Source organism: Abramis brama (assembly GCF_963993115.1).
Source record: "Abramis brama genome assembly, chromosome: 17".
Lineage (NCBI taxonomy): Eukaryota > Metazoa > Chordata > Actinopteri > Cypriniformes > Leuciscidae > Abramis > Abramis brama.
The window spans coordinates 5,526,306-5,545,026 of record NC_139979.1 but is presented as its reverse complement, the minus strand read 5'-3'; the positions used below and the strand labels follow the sequence as shown (position 1 = coordinate 5,545,026).

General features: G+C 37.9%; 1 protein-coding gene across 2 annotated transcripts in view; it reads left to right on the top strand.

Annotated features, from left to right (window-relative positions):
- The window catches only part of nr2f5 (nuclear receptor subfamily 2, group F, member 5), a 45,709-nt gene extending 27,295 nt beyond the window's left edge, over positions 1-18,414 (top strand). The window contains exons 1-4 of one of the 2 annotated variants that reach the window (XM_084089006.1): positions 5,133-6,183; positions 14,576-14,856; positions 15,054-15,300; positions 16,830-18,414. In XM_084089006.1, coding sequence (XP_083945132.1) covers positions 5,817-6,183; positions 14,576-14,856; positions 15,054-15,300; positions 16,830-17,146 — 1,212 coding nt within the window. In that variant the 5' untranslated portion in view covers positions 5,133-5,816 and the 3' untranslated portion in view covers positions 17,147-18,414. Of the gene's footprint in view, positions 1-5,132; positions 6,184-14,575; positions 14,857-15,053; positions 15,301-16,829 lie in introns of those variants that run through there. The other variant, XM_084089007.1, reaches the window with a different exon arrangement.
- Positions 18,415-18,721: the final 307 nt, after the last annotated feature.

The window sequence follows — 18,721 nt, the reverse complement described above, 5'->3', positions numbered from 1 at the left end:
ATAACCAAATAAATCTAGAGGACATTGGGGTGAGGGCAGGCAACCCCATAAGGGTCAGTACAGGAACAGATAAATCTCAGTTAAAGACGCCATGCTTCACAACGTCTAACCTCTTAATCAACTCTAATCGGACAGAGGAAGGAGGGCACTGTCCGAACAAAACGCAATATGAAGCACAAATGTAAAGGCACTCATCCAAAATTTAAATCTGTACTTTTAAGAGTGTCATATTATAAATTGACTGTTTTCATAGACAATACTTTCAGATTTGTATAGACAAATGCCTATGTATGCTTAAAATATATGAACAGAAATCTTTTGTAACAATATACACCACCGCTCAAAAGTTTGGGGTCAGTGTTTTTTTTGTTTGTTTTTTTTTAAAGAAATTAATACTTTTATTCAGCAAGGATGTGTTAATTTGATAAAAAGTGATTGTAAATATTTATACTGTTAGAAAAGATTTCTATTTTGAATAAATGCTGCTCGTTTTAACTTTTTATTCATCAATGAATCCTGAAAAAAGTATCACAGGTTCCAAAAGCAATATGAAGCAGCACAACTGTTTCCAACATTGATAATTAATCAGCATATTAGAATGATTTCTGAAGGATCATGTGACACTGAAGACTGAAGTAATGGTTGATGAAAATGCAGCTTTGCATCAAAGAAATAAATTATATTGTTTTAATTTGTAATAATATTTCACAATATTATTGTTTTTTCTGTATTTTTGATCAAATAAATGCAGGACTGATAATCATCAGAGACTTCTTTCAAAAAGGAATATATATATATATATATATATATTATGCATACAGACATATCTATCTATCTATCTATCTATCTATCTATCTATCTATCTATCTATCTATCTATCTATCTATCTATCTATCTATCTATCTATCTATCTATCTACCTACCTACCTACCTACCTACCTACCTACCTACCTACCTATCTATCTATCTATCTATCTATCTATCTATCTATCTATCTATCTATCTATCTATCATCTAAATTTTAAGATCATGGTTGGTATGATTTTAAGATTATGGTTGATACTTTCAAGTTTCAAAACATTTATTTTTGTCTTTGTTCTGAGGTTTAAATTGATCTATGAATAGGTGAATAGATGACAACTGATCATTCACTACTTCGGAAAGTGGACCTTCAGACCATATTTTGCTTCACACTCGGGTTACCCAAGTGATTGTTCATGGGTACATTTTTGGACTGGGCTGTCTTTCACGTCAGAAACAGAGGCATTGAATCATGGGTCACAAACTGTCAGAGCTTCCATAAATTAACCTGCAAACCAGTGGCCTTTGCATTTCCTAGGCCATGCTATGTGGTCATGTTTACTCCCTGACCTCAAACCGGGAGTCACTGTGCCAGTTGCTGCAGTCATCAGTCACCTCATACCAGTGCATTCATCTTCACAATCCGTCAGAGCCAGAGATGCATCTGACACACGGATGATTGTTCTCGGGATGATCATACAATTCTATATAGCTCCATTCAATACAAGAGATATCTGATGGCACTTTTACAGATTCAATATTGCTCAATAAAGGGATTTTTTTCACTATTTACTCTCCCCATGTTGTTCCAAACCCACATGTTGTTATTTATTCACATTCAGATTCAAGTTCTCACTTATGTCATGTCAAGATCACGTCATTTTTAACTTTTGGTATGTTACTCATACAAAGCGATTTTATGACCACTAAAGACACAAGTTGATTAAGTTGTATGGACTACGTTTGTGGTGATTTATGTTCTTTTGGAGTCTGACTATAAACTACCTTTATGGAAAAGAGCAGCATGATGATCCTTCAAAAATCCTCCTTTTTTGTTCCACAGAAAAAAGAACAGTTTGAAACAACATGAGGGTGAGTTCTTTAACTGAACCTCTAATTTAATTGAATGATATTAGAAAACCATTCATTTTTAAATGCCATCACTGTATAGAATTACACATAATCACCACCCCCACCGAATAACGCCCTTGGTCAGTATGCCACAGAATGATCTAATAGCCAGTCAAAAGGCTAATTGGGGGACAGGTAGGGTTACATGTGACAACAATTAAGCTAAGCTAAAGGCCAACTTTATGGCCTCTAGCGCTAGAAGTGCTGTGCTAAACAGGGACAACAATAACATTGAGCTTTTTTATTTGCATGCTGCTAAATTGGGGACCATATGTTTCGTGAGCATATCTAAATAATTCATTTTCTTTCATTTACATTTATTTACCATACGCTTCATATTTAAACATGTTTTAATTCATTGTAAATAATGCTGGCAGTGTTTTGATTGTTTTATTGCTATTGTTTTGCTAAGGCATCAACACAAAGATGAATGTTTACTTTGCATGTAAAGTTGGACAGAGAGGGAGGGAGGCATAACTGTTTAAACTGGTTAATGGAATACTGCACTTACTCAATGGAGGAAATGTCCCACAGTGACTTTGGAAGATTTTGACGGAGGTGGGAAAATATAAATGTTTCTCAATGCTATTGAGGTCATCTTAGATATATTCAGTGTTGGGGAAAGTTATAATGTGCTACAATATTGCGTTACTTCCTAAAAATTGCATTACTTTGTTACTTTTTATGGAAAGTAATGCATTGCATAATGCGTATAACCTTTCAGCTGTGCTTCCATTCTGGACTTCAGAAGAATACGACACAGGAGAAGTTCAACACTCTCACAAAAATAAAAAAAATTATACACCAATGTGATGTTTATCTAAAGTATCTTTTGCTTATTTTTACAGACATTGGTTAATAAAGTGAGATTAAATACATAAAATATATTTTGTGTTATTTTACATATTTAATTATTGCAGGTTTGCGTAATATTCTGAGTTTGCATTTCATTGTTTTTATTCATTTTGAGGAATACTGAATCTGTTTTTGTGCAAGTGAGATGAGTAAATGCCTGCTCACATTTAGTCTAGAACAGGGGTGCCCAAACTCGGTCCTGGAGAGTTCAGCTCCAGCTCTGCGCAACACTCCTGCCTGGACGTTTATAGTGTACCTAAGACCTTGATTATCTGCTTCAGGTGTGTTTATTTGGGGTTGAAGCTGAACTCTGCAGGATAGTGGCCTTTCAGGAGCAGGATTGGACACCCCTGTGCTATAACTACAATAACCATAACCAAACCAACACCTCTGCACTTACGACCGACTTCTCTCAACATGGGGACAGAAGAGCTGTCAGTCAGTAAATGGGAAAACAAAGTAACTTGCATTACTTATTTGAAAAAATAACTCAGATACAGTATTTTGATGTAAATGTAATGCGTTACTTTAGTTAGGCTACTTGAAAAAGTAATCTGATTACTTAGCTTTCGTTACTTGTAATGCATTAACCAACAATGGACATGTTAAAACAATATATCTTGCTAACAAAGCAGTCTTATTTAGTACTTATTGCATTGTGATTACTTCAAACATTTCCATTACCTCTATTTGACCTCTAATTGCTTATCCAAATCATGTCCACGGTATTAGGAATGTGTACTATTTATCAGAGTTACAGTTAAATGTTTTTCCTAGCTACTTATAAAGGTTGTTTATTGGCATCTATGGTTCCATGAAGAACCTTTAAAATCCATGAAAACTTTCCATTGCACAAAATATTTTTTATATTAAAATGTGCTTCACACTAAGAAAAAAAAAGAAGTTGTTTTAAGAACTGGACGTTTCTTTGGGGAACCCGAAATGGTTCTTCTATGACATCACTGTGAAGGTTCTCTTTTGGAACCTTATTTGTAAGAGTGTATGAGTTTCCTCATAAATATAATTCCCATGATATGACAAAGTGCTGGCAAAAAGAAGAGCATTTAAACTAAAATAGTTGGATTCATTACAAACACTAATAAAAAGGTTGTACGTTGTAAAAAGCAAATGCAGTGTTTTAATTAAGCAGTAAAGTCAAGCCAAACTTTATTTATAGAGCACATTTAACACAACCACAGCTGATCCGAAGTGCATTACAATAAGGAGGAATTACAGATTCCTAAAATAATTCTACAATAAATTCAGTCCACATTTACTAGGCCTACATGATTTTACACAATCTAATTTTTAAGACAATCATAATTTATTCTTGTTGAAGTAACGCTGAATCATTTACAACAGATGCACATTTAAGTGCATATAAACGAGGCTTAAAATAGTAAATTATGACATCAGTTAGTTCAATGTCTTTAACGTTTACACTTCCTCACAGCTTTAAGGTGTAATGGTAAAACCCAGTGCATGTCACTGTAATTTACACTGTGGCCTTTTGTGCTTTAAGAGATTCCCAATATGCTCATTACAGACTAAACTAACAGAAGTGAAGTCTCCTGCGAGGATCCTTTGTCAAATGGTGTAAACTCCAACACCTCAACGGCACGCTTATAAAAACAAGGTAGCTAACAAATAATCCCATCATTTTTTTTCTGTCTTGTTAGACATCAATGTACAATTATTTTTGCTCGTTTATTTGCTTATTTAGCATTATATATTTCTGTTTTATGCACTGAAATTAAAAGTGCAGCAAACATGTATTGGATTGAATTAAAATCTGAAATCTGTGATGATGAAATGTAACATACAGTAAATGATACTTGATTTCTAACAATATTTTTGGGTGATGAACTGTTCTGATGAAAGTATTTGTGCAAATATGGTTTTTGAAAACATCAAAACACAGTTTCTGCACATATAGGCCTATCTAAATGAATTGTTTAATCAAAACAAAATTATTAGATAACAGATTAAAATTGAGGAAATCTCTAGGGAACTAACTTTCAGTAAGCCTACCTCTTTTTTGTCCCGGCAAATAATAATAATGAAAAATAATCAGTGTTAATGCCTTTTTGACAAGATCTCTTGAGTTTCTCTCTGCTTGAGATTGTTAAACAATTCACATTAATTGTGCAAGAGCAGCGCCTTTGTCCAATTGGACAAAGACTTTTTTTCTAGCACCTCCACTGACCAGTTGAGGAGCTTAGCGTATCCAAGCCCCGCCCCATGTGAAGGCGTCATACACTAATATGGTCACTATGTCCTTATATGCAATGTGGTGGGCGGAGCTTCAGGAACCACGGCTGTTTAGTGTCACTTTCACCGAATTCTTAACTACGCTTCTCAGAGATGAATCGGACAGCTGGCGGGTGAAACGCAGTGAATCTCCTCTTCTAAACAACCTACAAGTCTTGACGGATTATTTAGGGACTTTCCTGGTACAAAGAATTGTGTCATATGGAAAGAACTCATAGCGTTTATTCATTTTCATTTTATTTACACGTTTTTTCACAATAATATTTCGCATGCTGTCTTGTTCAGACGAAGATTACGACTAGGTATGGTGTCAGTATGAGTATTGGAAAACGCTTTCTTTTATAGTTTCCGTTAAATACCTAATAATAATAAGTCTCACAATCTCACATTAAACTTCACACGTGGAATTTTGAGAAGATCGTGAAGTTTCAAACACGGATGGTCCTCTCGTGACGCGACGTACGCGCTCGGACATTCTCGCGCAAAACTGACCGTATTCGGAGCGACTGAAACTTGAACATGTTTTGGGGATTTCTCACACAGTAATTATGCCACCCTCTCGTTTACTTTGTAAATATTCCAAGAACTGTTGTGAGTAGAGAAGTAAAGTTTTTGTCGTAGAAAGATCTCGTAGAAAGATCTCGTTTTGTCGTAGAAAGAGTTGGGAAGCGCCGCGCGCCTCGTCTAGATCTCCTCCTCCCCGCTTGAAAGGAGTCGCATTGTATCGCTCGTTACCACAGAAAGTGTTGCGGGATAGCATGGCAATGGTAGTAAATCAGTGGCAAGAGAACATTTCGACTGATCCCGGGTCCCAGCTGCAAATGTGCAGTCAGGAGCCCGGCGGGACACCGGGAACTCCCTCAGGTTCAACCCCGGGCAACGACGCGCTCTCCGGGGACAAAATTCCCAATGTGGACTGCATGGTGTGCGGGGACAAGTCCAGCGGCAAACACTACGGCCAGTTTACGTGCGAGGGGTGCAAGAGCTTCTTCAAGCGCTCGGTGAGACGGAACCTGAGTTACACCTGCCGGGGGAACCGCGACTGTCCCATTGACCAGCACCATCGGAACCAGTGCCAGTATTGCCGGCTGAAGAAGTGCTTGAAAGTCGGAATGAGGAGAGAGGGTAAGATCTCACAGTGTTTAACTGCTGCGTGCAATTGACAAATACAAAATTAAAAGCTGTAGTAAGACAAACCTGATCTGAAATGATTCAAATGCTATAGTTGAAACTGGGGGACGTTACAAAAAATGGTATCATCAGACCAATCCATTGTAGGCTACTTCGAAATAATGGATGTTCAGCTCTTCTAATCATTTTGATTGTATAGGGTTCTTGAGTTGTTGCTATGGTTCTTTGGAGATTTAAAAAGTTCTTGATTGCAGAGAGTTGACATTACAGGTTCTTCCAATCAGTTTTGTTATCTGGGTTAATTAAGCACCAGTGGTTTTCCAAAGAAAAGAAAAAGAAAAAACAACAACAACCATCATATTAGACATTTTGGTTCTAATTGGAAATGTTATTGTAATCATAAAAAAAAAAAATGTATTGTTACTATTGTAAAATTATATAGACCATAAATCAAAGAGATGTCTTTTAAACAGAATAGGCTATTTCTTTCTTAAACATATCTTGATGGCTGAGGTGACAGATATCATGTTACCAGAGTTTTTTGTTAACAACTGGTTTAACTATGATATTTTTGGGGAACATTTTTGTATAAGTGACCCCTTTTTTACACGCACTGTAATCTTATTTTATTTTTACAGTAGAAACATTTTAAAGTTTAAATGGAATTGCTGCTTGTGAAATCAAAGTGGTGATGACTTCATTGCACCTTTTCAACTTACTACTGAGGAAGACATTTTATTTGAAACTCTGAAATCTGACCAAAACTCACTAAAATCTTGCATAAATTACACAAATAAGTTCTAAGTTCCTCAAATAACTTTTTATTCTACCGTAAATATCTACTGTTGCTTTAAGAACCCAAAAAACATAATATAATCTGAATAACCTGCAATGTAACACCAAAAACTTTTTTAATCTCCAAAGAACAAAATAGCAGCTCAAGAAAAGGAGATATACATAAGAATGATGAATATAAGTGTAGAATTTAGTAGTAATGGATGGATTTGTTTAAAAGCTCATTGCAGCACCAATTTAATTTAATTATATATTTAATAATGTTTGTTTGATAATATAATTCAGACTAATCTTGACTATTTGGTTGTTTAATTGAGCAAACAACATTCAACTGCAAGAGAATTTTTTATTTTATTTTTTACAAATCAAACAACAAATTTCCTTGTTTGCGGATTGAGACATTTGGAGTCTAAATAGTCATTTGTGGCATGATCAGTTTGCAAAGTCAGGTTTAATTCAAATGTAGTTTAAAATAATGTTTTTTTTATATATAATTGTGGTGGATAAGTCGTCCACACTGCAGATGATTGTGAAAACTCAGCAAAGATCCTAATTCGTTTGGGTTTATGAAAATCACTGCAGGGAAAATTCATCTAGTCATGTCTTCAGAGTTCAGACTGAAAGAACATTCAGTCTCCTGATTCTCTTGTCGGTTGACCTTTGATGTGAATATGAGCTATCTGTGTATAAGCAGACAGTCTCAATGAGGAATATGGCCCAGAATTATTCTGTAGCCTGTTATAATATTGCATTTCTGTCAAAGTAGACACTAACCATCTCTAACACCTCAACTCAGTCATTATTGTATTGGCTCTTTCATGGATTTTCCAATCATTCTGTTGAGTTTTCTAATGCATAGAGGAGACTGGGGATATTTGTCACAAAGGAAAGTTGTCAAAATACCAAAATACAAAAGTGGTTTTGTTTGTTGGTTTCAACATTGATTTAAGTATTTGTATAATGCATTAATAATAATTTATTGTTTTATTGTCTCTCATAATTGTTTTACTCTTTAATGTTAATGAACTAATAGCAGATTCCACAGTGACAACTTACCCCCTAGAGTGTGATGAATCTATTTGAAACTAAAACATGAACGCATTGAAATCATTCGAGTGACAATGCCTTTGTGTAAGCTGTGAAAACATCAGCCGCCTCAAGAGTTAAAACATGTTAAGACATTGTCTTGTTTTACCTGTCTGCATGCATTCACTTAAATCAATAATATGCTTTTCTTCTTAACTCTTTAGGCCCGTTAGGTTACACTTTTGCACTCAAAGATTTTTACTCAAAAATTTATAGTAGCAGAAAAACTGAAATGGTGTTTTCTTGTACTCTAATAATCTTTGGTTTATTTACAACTTTGAAAGATACTTCATACAGTGTGTGTTGCATTTGTACAGACAAAATAGATGTAGACAGGAACACATGCAGCCTCGCTGCTTCTTTTCATTCATAAATTATATCTCCTCTGAATTATGCAATTCAGTCACTTGCGAAGAGAAGCACCTTGTACCGAGCCATTACAGATATTCTGCATTCATAACACAATTTGAGCCAAACAAACAAAACACTTGACTCAGATACTTTGGTCCTTGTTCATGAGATTTATGATTAACATTCACACATTACAGATTCAAACTAGATCTTTAAGGCGCTCAGTTTTTGTTAAATACGTATGTAGATAAATGAATAAACTATATAAATATGATATATTCATGATTTGTGATACAACTTCCACTTTAGTGTCGCCTCTTGGGTTCTCAATATTGTATTTTACATGAAACTTCAAAAAACGTCTTTTAGCAGTTCAGATTCTGTTACTCACAGAACCGGCTTTTCTTCTATTGGTTGAATCCTGCTAATAATTTGTCTCTCACAAATTCACTAGTTCATGTAATCTATGAGTGTGATATAGACAGCACAGGACTTGAGTTCTTAGAATATGTTCACACTTTGTATGTTTGGTTGGATTAAAACGAACCCTGGTCGATTGCTCAGTTAATGCGGTTCATTTGAATAAGTGTGAACGCTGCCATCTGAACTGGTGCACCAAACAAGCGGACCGACAGGCTGAAAACATGGGTCTCGCTCCGCTTCTAAACGAACTCTGGTGCGGTTCGACTGAAATATGAACGCAACACGGACCAAAGGCATGTAAATGAACCAAAAACGGGACATGATGTCACAAGATGTGACCCTAAAAAGGACAGAATGCTCAAGCACAGTGTCATAGTCACAATGTTTCCCATCACAGTTAAGTACAGCATCAGAACCGCGTCTCCTCGCAGCAGATCTTTGTTTGTGTGTGACGGAGGGATTCCTGACGTTGTTTTGACTCCTTTACACATTTTACAAGTTCTTCACGAGTTCTCAGCTGGTCAAAATACCATCATATGTCGGCTATGCACATACAACGAGTGCATTTAGCTCAGCACACAGCATTGTTTTGGATGTTCGGTAAGTTCCATTGCAAAATATATGTTATAAAAGCCAACCAATCAGGGGTGCGTTTCCCGAAAGCATCGTTAGCCAACTATGGTCGCAAGTTCCCTCGTTACCAATAGAGTTCAATGGACATTGCGATGAACTTGCGACCATAGTTGGCCAACGATGCTTTCGGGAAACGCACCCCAGGTTGTGAACATATCCCTATGACTTGAGGTTCTGTGTTAAAATGCGTCAGGACTAAGTTTATTTTTTTGGTCTGGACCAAACAAACCGAACTACAAGTGTGAACACATCCTAAGATACAGTACCTCCCTGCACTACTTGATTAAAGAAAGATAGCAGTATTAATGCATAGCAAGGTTAACAGATTATAAATGTATTAGGATAGGAATAAAAGTGGAGTAGGGAAAGAAGAAGAAAGAATTGTAATAGGATTGAGGTAAGCAGATGCTTATATATCCTTGGAATATGATTGAAAGGATTAGATGAACAAGCCAGACTGAACTTATGTTTAGACATTTTGTAATCATCATTCTTCAATGGTTCAAGTATTTCAGATAATGCCTTTGATAGTATAGATCATTAGTAGCCTTGAAACTCTTGAACTTTTGCATAACTAATGCTTGTTATGGATGAGGTCATACGCATTTCGTTCTAAGGTTCTTTGTGTTCCGCAGCACTCAGAAATCCCACTCTCTCCTCCTACGAGTTCATCACATGCGCTTAGTAATGAATGGGGCAGAATCATGCTGCTGTTTCCACTGAGACCCTCACATACACATGTACTTTTTAGTGGAGATTTCAGACAACAGAATGTGACCTTCTCTCTTCTCTCAAAAAAATGGATGGTTTTGCAGCCTGATTACACATGAGATAACCTTCTGGGGATGTTCTGTAGAAACTTCTAAAAACCCAGAAGTGTATCAGTTTTGATGTGAAACATCTGTCATCATTATTTACTCACCTTCAAATTTCTGAAAAACCTTCATGGAGCGTAAATGTGAATAACAGAATCCTTTTACCTTGCACCAACATATAAATCTGAAGAACCTGTAATGTAGCAACTCAAGACCTGAAGGATTCAGCTAGTGCGTTCAGAGATGATCTTCCTCCTAGCTCTCTTCATCTTCGATCGCTCTACCTGTGTTTACAGCTTACGGCTGCTCTTGACATGATGACTGACATTCCAGCCTGACAAAGAGCGCCTCTGATTGAAAGAAAGCAGCTTGATTGCCTTGTCAGTTCCACAGGCTTCTGCAAGTACGTGCATCTGCTGGAATGTTCCTTGTGCAAGGCCGTGACCTTTGTCAAAACTAGAAAACGGCCACAGACTTAAGAAAGTCTGACATTCACATGCAAAAGGGCTAGCATACAAAATCTCACAGACTTACATTGAGTGAGGAATTTGAGCGACATATTCGAATATAACCTTTTATGTAGTGTGTAATATAGTTGTTTGTGAGAAATGTCGGCAAAGTTTTGAAGATCAGAGTGCATGACAAATAAATTTATCGTCTCCTACTAAAAGAAAGAATAGATTCTGAACTCCTGAAACGAGTCGTCAGCATTTCCAGACAGTCTTACTTCCTGTTACGTACAGTAGGTTTGAATCAAATTTGCAAAATTGCATTACCAGCCTATGGTCTTCATTCGGTGCCCGTAAACAATGTTTACTTTGATCCGCCCTCAAACACTGTAGTTGTCGCTGAGGCCTGGAAGAGTTTGGTTTGTGTTGATGACATGTTGAGAAGATGCGGTTTTCTGCACTGCAAATCCACTTTAACTGCTCTTCTAAATGAGGACTCGTGCTGGAATTGATATGGTAAAACCGACGGCATTGTTTATGTTCGTATCACTGTGTATCAAGCCCCGATGCATCCAGTGCTGAAATTCAGATATGGTAATGGACATTTCGTTACTGACACACGGTGTAAGTGGTCGACCAGTCACAATAAACTGAGCCATCTGACCAATCAGAGCACAGTAGGCTCTCAGAAAAGGAGGGGTTTAGAGAGAGAGAATCATTTAATAAACTGCAATGTATATTATGAGAAAATTGAAGTGTTTTTTGTCCTTGGATGCATGTTAACCTGTTGTAGGAGTCCTCCAAAACAAAATTAGGAACTTCTAAAACAACATAATAGGGGTACTTTAAAATAAAACTAATAAAACTGACAAAAACACGACACAATTACAAAAACTTAACTAAAATTAAAATGAAATATTCATACCATTAATAATAAATAATAAAAACGATTATAGACACTAAAATAACACTTGTAAGCAGCCACCTAGCAACCAATTTCATGCAGAATAGCCTGAGATGTGAAAATGTCACATTGAAAGAGGATTGGATGTTAGCAGCATGCATGCAGATGTACAGTAGTTAACAGTGCATGTCCGCCATGTGCTGCCGTTGCCGAGCGTCTCAGGAAACGTGCTGAAACTGTGACTTCATCCCATGACCTGTAAGTCACTCGCTTCCCATGTGCAGGGTGAAATATAGGTCAATGGAAAGTAAACATTAATAATAGACAGGATCATAGCAAAGTCCAAATGTGACGGCTCTCTGTGGGGTTTGGGTAAATATCACCCTGCCACCTGGTCGATTGGCTAATCCTGCTGTTCAACCCATTTGAACAGGTGACCTCCGCCAGAGGAGACTCTGATTTGCCGTGTAACATAATGCTTTATGATTCTTCAAATACAGCAGTGTCAAAAAGTCTGAGAGGCCTGTTTTTTTTTTTTTTTAAATGGATTTCAAGTTTTAGGGTTTTGAAAAACTGTAAAACAAGGAAACGGTACGATGCTTAAGATTTTGCATCATATCCAACTCAAAAAACGGAGGCATAACAAAAAGTTTTATTCTATTGTTCTGCTGATAATCAGTGTTGTTATGAACTAAAACTATATATAAAAACATTTTCATTGATTGAAATAAAGCTGAAATGAAATTAAATAAAAATATTAGATGAAAAACTCAAACTTAATGAAACATGAAAATATAGAAAATAAAAGCTAATTCAAAATATTAATAAACATTATAATAATATATGAATAATAGTAAAATTACACTGCTGATAACATTACTGAAATGTAAGTTTAAGAATGCTGTAAAATTCAGACTCACTTTTCATATTCTGTCACATCAGGCGCCTCTGTTTTATTTGTTCAAGTGTGACTTGCTCCTAATTCAAATGATTTAGGCAATGGATTTGCACACCTGAGTGACGTTAAATGTTTGTGCAGAAATGTGGTCAAACACCTCAATGTCACACATTTTTGCTCAGCAAATATTGTGCACCTGCCCCCGCCCTCCTCGTCTTATGGCATGCCGGAGCTCCATTACAACCAGTTTCAGGAGAGAACACAAACGAGGAACTGGAAAGTCCAGCTTTGTTAACTTTTGACCTCTGAGTGTAAGTGGTGTGTTAAATCCATGACACACGTGAACCACGTTCACGATGTAGATTTTTCAGAGCCTCATAAGAATGCTAGAGGGCCTGAGTGCTCTGTAAAAAAAAAAAAAAAAAAATAGTTTTCCTGTTTTATGCAGAGAGAAATAATGTGAGAAAAGGGTCAATTTTAAATTCCCAAACCTCCAAAATCCCCTGTCCTTGATTTGTTTTGGACTAGCAGGTAGTCCTGTCCCCAAACTCAAAGTTCTTATATCAAACTCAGTCTGGCTGCTCAAACAAACTGATTACAATTCTGTTGGGTGCAAATAGTGGTGTAGAAATGACCCACCTCACCTTTAATTTAACATGCCAGTATTTGGCCTTTATCTGAACTGGAATTGATAAAGAAATTTTAATTCTCCTTCAGATACTATATTAACACTACTGTTTAAAATTCTGGGGTCAGTAAGATATTTTTTGAAAGACATTAATATGTTTATTCAGCAAGGATGCATTAAATTGATCAAAAGTGACTAAAGACATTTTTTTTTTAATAAAAAATCTATTTCAAATAAATGCTGTTCTTTTGAACTTTTTATTCATCATAGAATCCTGAAAGAAAATCCCTCATGGTATTAGGGTTTCCACAAAAATATTGAATAAGACTGATAATAATAAGAAATGTTTCTTGAGCAGCAATTCAGCATATTAAAAATATATTAAAACAGAAATAATATTTCACAATATTACTGTTTTTACAGTATTGTTGATCAAATAAATGCAGCCTCAGTGAGCATAAGATACTTCTTTCAAAAACATAAATAAAATCTTACCTACCCCAAATTTTTACCCGTTTCTCCACTTTCTCTTCCTTCCTTCCTAAAGGAAACTCTGATTGTATTTCATATCATAATGAGAGCATTGTTTGCTACTGTTCCTTCCTTTTATGTCTATTGTGATATATATATATATATATATATATATATATACACACACACACACACATACACACATATACATTATATATATATATATATATATATATATATATATATACACACACATACACTAAATAACTAATAACAATTCTAATTTTACATATATGCTATGACCCCCTTAAAGCATTTCAAAATATATCAGAAAAATATATATACTACTCAAATTATGATAATAAAACTATGATGATACATCCAGGTCCAGATCTATCATTTATGAGAAACAACTAAGATAAAGTTGATACTTACATGAAACTCTATTATGTCTAAGAAACATAAAGCAATAACATTTTCCTCTGGGTTTTTGTCACTCTCTCTCTCTCTCTCTCTCTCTCTCTTTCATTCGGTGTTCATTTCATGCTTCCTCTGGTTTATAGTAAATGGAGTTATTGGCCAGACAGCAGGATAGTTAAACAGGTGTTTCCCAAATGGGCAGTGAGCTGCACCGTTACAGGAATGGCCTCTGTTTTGCCCTTCGCCTCTGGCTGAACCATTTGTTTGAGGAAGTGTGAAAAACCTCATTTCACCCATAGTGTTCACTCACTCATTACTCACTGATGTATAGCAAAGGGGTCGGCATCTCTCTGATGGGTTTCACAGATGCAATGACTTCATTCACTTAGACATTAGAAAGCAGAAGGAGACTTGTCTTGATCTATTCTGGTGAATGGATCTGGTTGTGTTTGCAAGTAAACACATTAATATTCACTTCTAATGGCTCTTTTCTTTTTATTTTCACTTCCTCAGCTGTCCAAAGGGGTCGTATGTCCAACTCGCAGTCCAGTCCAGGACAGTACCTGAGCAACGGGAGTGACCCATACAACGGGCAGCCGTACCTTTCGGGCTTCATCTCTCTGCTTCTACGGGCCGAGCCGTACCCCACCTCACGCTATGGAGCTCAGTGTATGCAATCCAACAACCTAATGGGCATCGAGAACATCTGTGAATTGGCTGCCCGTTTGCTCTTCAGTGCCGTGGAGTGGGCGAAGAACATCCCTTTCTTTCCTGACCTACAGCTCATGGACCAGGTAAAGCAAATTTGTCAGGACTCTCTTAGCATATTCAAGCTTGGTTCACATATACAGGTTGAAATCGTGTTCCGGGGGGGCTGGACTGGTTTATTGCTATAACAATGGTGAGAGCAATGTAATAAAAGATAGCAATGTTCAATTTTAAAATGTAATCAAATAATTAATAATTGTATTATATTTATATTTTTGTGTAGGTGGCGCTCTTACGCATGTCGTGGAGTGAGCTGTTTGTTCTGAATGCTGCTCAGTGCTCTATGCCACTGCACGTTGCGCCCCTACTGGCCGCTGCTGGTCTACACGCCTCTCCCATGTCAGCCGAGCGGGTGGTGGCCTTCATGGACCACATACGCGTCTTCCAAGAGCAGGTGGAGAAACTAAAAGCCCTTCAGGTAGACACGGCCGAGTACTCCTGCCTGAAGTCCATCGTACTCTTCACCTCTGGTAAGAATAACTTACCTTTAGACTACTTGGTTTGATTAGTATTTACTACATGTCAATTATGAGTCCAATTTAGGAGCACAGAGTTAATCTCAATAATACCATTTAAAATGACAACATATGGGCTGTTTTGTTGATCTTGTTTAGCTGTTGTTGATCTATGTCTAGCTGTCAGTATTGACTATTTGGATGTTTTTCGTGAGGCTTTAAATTGTGTTTGTTGGTAAATTAATGAATAAATAGAAAATTTACCTGGGTATAGATAAAGTGTTACACCCAAAACATTAAAAACAAAAAAGTGCCAAACACCAATCGCTTTGGCACAGAGCTTCAGATTCAGAGATGTCTTGCCCACTGGCTTAGATTATTTCTGATTCCCTGCTCTACCTGTCAGAAATCCTTTTCCTGCCCAGATCTACACTTTTCCAAATGGATGGCTGAACCCACCGCTCTCGCTTCTTTTTTTTAATCACTCAATCCTTCATGCTTCAATCTATTATTGAAACCAGGCAAGCAGGCCCCCGCCCAAACTCAACTTCCACCAACATGGCTGAATTATGCATGCTGAGTTGTGGAAAGAAGGATTCGCTTCAGTCTGGCTGTGACCTACATAACCTCTGTAGCCCAGGGCATCAATGTGATCCATCCTGCAATTCCAGCCAAAGCCCCCTCCACCCCCTGCCGAGACCTGCCGGCATGAGCTAACAGGGACAGACAAACTCTTGTGGCCCGTAACCTCAGCCCAAACCTCCTATCACCTCACATCGCTCGACAGGCCTCTAATGTCAGCCAGTCGCCCCGATTGCCCGACGCGGTGCAGTGGCAGCTCCCAGCGTGTGTTCACACTGTGAAACACAAAGAGAGAGGGGGATGCTTTTGCCATGTAACGCCAGCGTAAGGGGGACTGGCGCAGAAGCACGCAAGGCTTGTCAGCGCTGACATTACGCCAGGGACTGACACATCAGTGCCCCCCTTACAAAACGCTGCCTACAGTAACTATAGATGTCTTTATCTGGACTCATGGGACATAGACAGAAGTGGCGGTTGTGTCCTGCTCAGCGGGTATCCTCGCCCGCATAGAAATATGAAGCAATTAATCTTTTGTTATCAGAACTGAAGCTCAGCAGGATCAAGTGTACACGTACACCAATGATGGGTAGCATAACAGAGAGAAAGGCAAAGGAGGTCATTGGTTAAAACCCTGCAATTTTACACACTTCAGTATTTCAGCTGTGTCTTTTTCAGTAAGCACCCACAATCCAGTTTAAGCAGGAGTTAATGCACTTACCACTGTGCTTCATTTAAATATGGTTGGGTGGGTGGGTGGATGGATGGACAGAATGCATTACCTGTGTTGAATTTATTTGAATTGCAATTTTGAAAATTTCTCTTCCTGTCATTTCAATTCAAATTCCAGTTCACCTTCTTGTAGGATGTGGCCAATTCATTTCAATGAAACAACTGCAAAAGAAACACACATTGGAAGTACAGTATTCCTTAATTTTCCCATCTGCTTTTACTTTCTACTTTAGATGCCATGGGTCTGTCTGATGTGGCCCATGTGGAGAGCATCCAGGAGAAGTCCCAGTGTGCTCTTGAAGAGTACGTGCGAAACCAATACCCCAATCAACCCAACCGATTCGGCCGCCTGTTGTTACGGCTACCCTCCCTGCGCATAGTTTCTTCTCCTGTTATCGAACAGCTGTTCTTTGTGCGGCTGGTTGGTAAAACACCCATCGAGACCCTGCTGCGGGACATGCTGCTTTCCGGCTCCAGCTACAACTGGCCTTACATGCCCGTCCAGAGAGACCGGCCCATCTCAATCCATTACAACGAGAACGGGCCCTGATCCCGCCCTCATAATCCATATCACACCCCCGCCTCCATGGGGTCATGGCCGATACAGGGAATCTGTCAGCAAGCCACGCCCCTTTCTGCCACATCATCACCGCTCACTTATCTGAAGCACCAGCCGTTTGTTCCGTCAATGGGAATGGACCACAGCGTTCAAACAGACACCGAACTGTTTCCCACAGAGGTTTTCTATGAACAAGGACTGTTTGGCCCAAAGTGCAGTGTCCATTCCTGATTTTGACTCAACCAGAAGCCATTAAAGCTGATGCCAAAACTTTACCAGAAAAGCTATTAACTGTAGACGGACCTTGGAAACTACACCACTTGTATTAACGGGAGAGTCAAGATTCTGTCCGTATGTGTGTGGTGAAGTAAAAACTGAAACTAAGATCCCAGCAGCTGAATATGGGGTGGTGGGAGTTTGTATTCCATCCCCAGTAAAACCGAGAGAAAGGTGTGACTCTTGCAGGACTCATTGGAGAGAAAGCCATTGCCAAAGTAGGACCGGCATCTGAACTCTCGGGAGTATTTTGTGGAACCGATGACTGAGGTGAAATTTCGTTTGTCTAGTTGATTTTTCCATTTAGGTCTCTGATGAAGTGGAAGGACTTGAAAGAGGCACTTGAAACCAGCCAGATAACCCTCACTTTCCGTGCTTTTCTCAGCTACATCCAAATATTCAGCACATCCAGACAGAATGTTGCCGTATCGAGCACATGCGTCTTGTTAAATACAGGTGTATTTAAAATCTCCTGTAGCATCAAGAAAAACACTAGGGTAAAATAAGGTATTCTGAAACATTAGGGAATGTCAGCAAAGCTCTGATGTGTCCAACCCAACCAAGTCTATGCTAAATTTACCATATTCTAGTCTCATTTAGTCTCATTTGATCATGGAGAGTGTTGAGGTGACAGGCAACCACACAAAATGACACCGATTACCCTAATTCACTCAATAAACTCAAGACCTCAATTATGCCAATAGTCTGCCTTTGATGACCAGGTATTTTGTGTAGCATACTGTTGGTTTCATCAAGTTTTTAGTTACTTTCTCACTCGTCTGAATATGTTTAAACCCCGCTGTCACATTTTTTTTAACATGGCACTACAGCTTTTAAGGCAGCATTTGGATATAAAAGCCATTGGGACCTTTGAAAGCAGGACCTGTTGTATTAGTTCACAGAATATTTCTATCAAAGTATGTTTTTCTGTATTTTAGGTTTGGAGAAATGAATCAATGAAATAAAATCTGTCATTCACAGAACTGCTGCTGTTGGCATTTTGTTCCTCTTTTTTTCTTTTATTCTGGTTTGGGCCATAACCTTTTAAACCACTCCTTTATAGATTTACTGTAGGCATGTGTTTTGAGCCATTTTTGCAAGTATAAATGGATTTGAACCCAAAATGCAGACTTATCTGGCTGACTAAAATAGGTTTTCCTCATGATGTTCCCACCACCATAATGGATGGTAAGGACTATTTTACCAGGATGTTTGGTTGTATCAGCTCAAATAGGTCAACTTTAATCTGATCAAACCACAAAATGTTTCAGGTTTTGTCCCATGACTTCT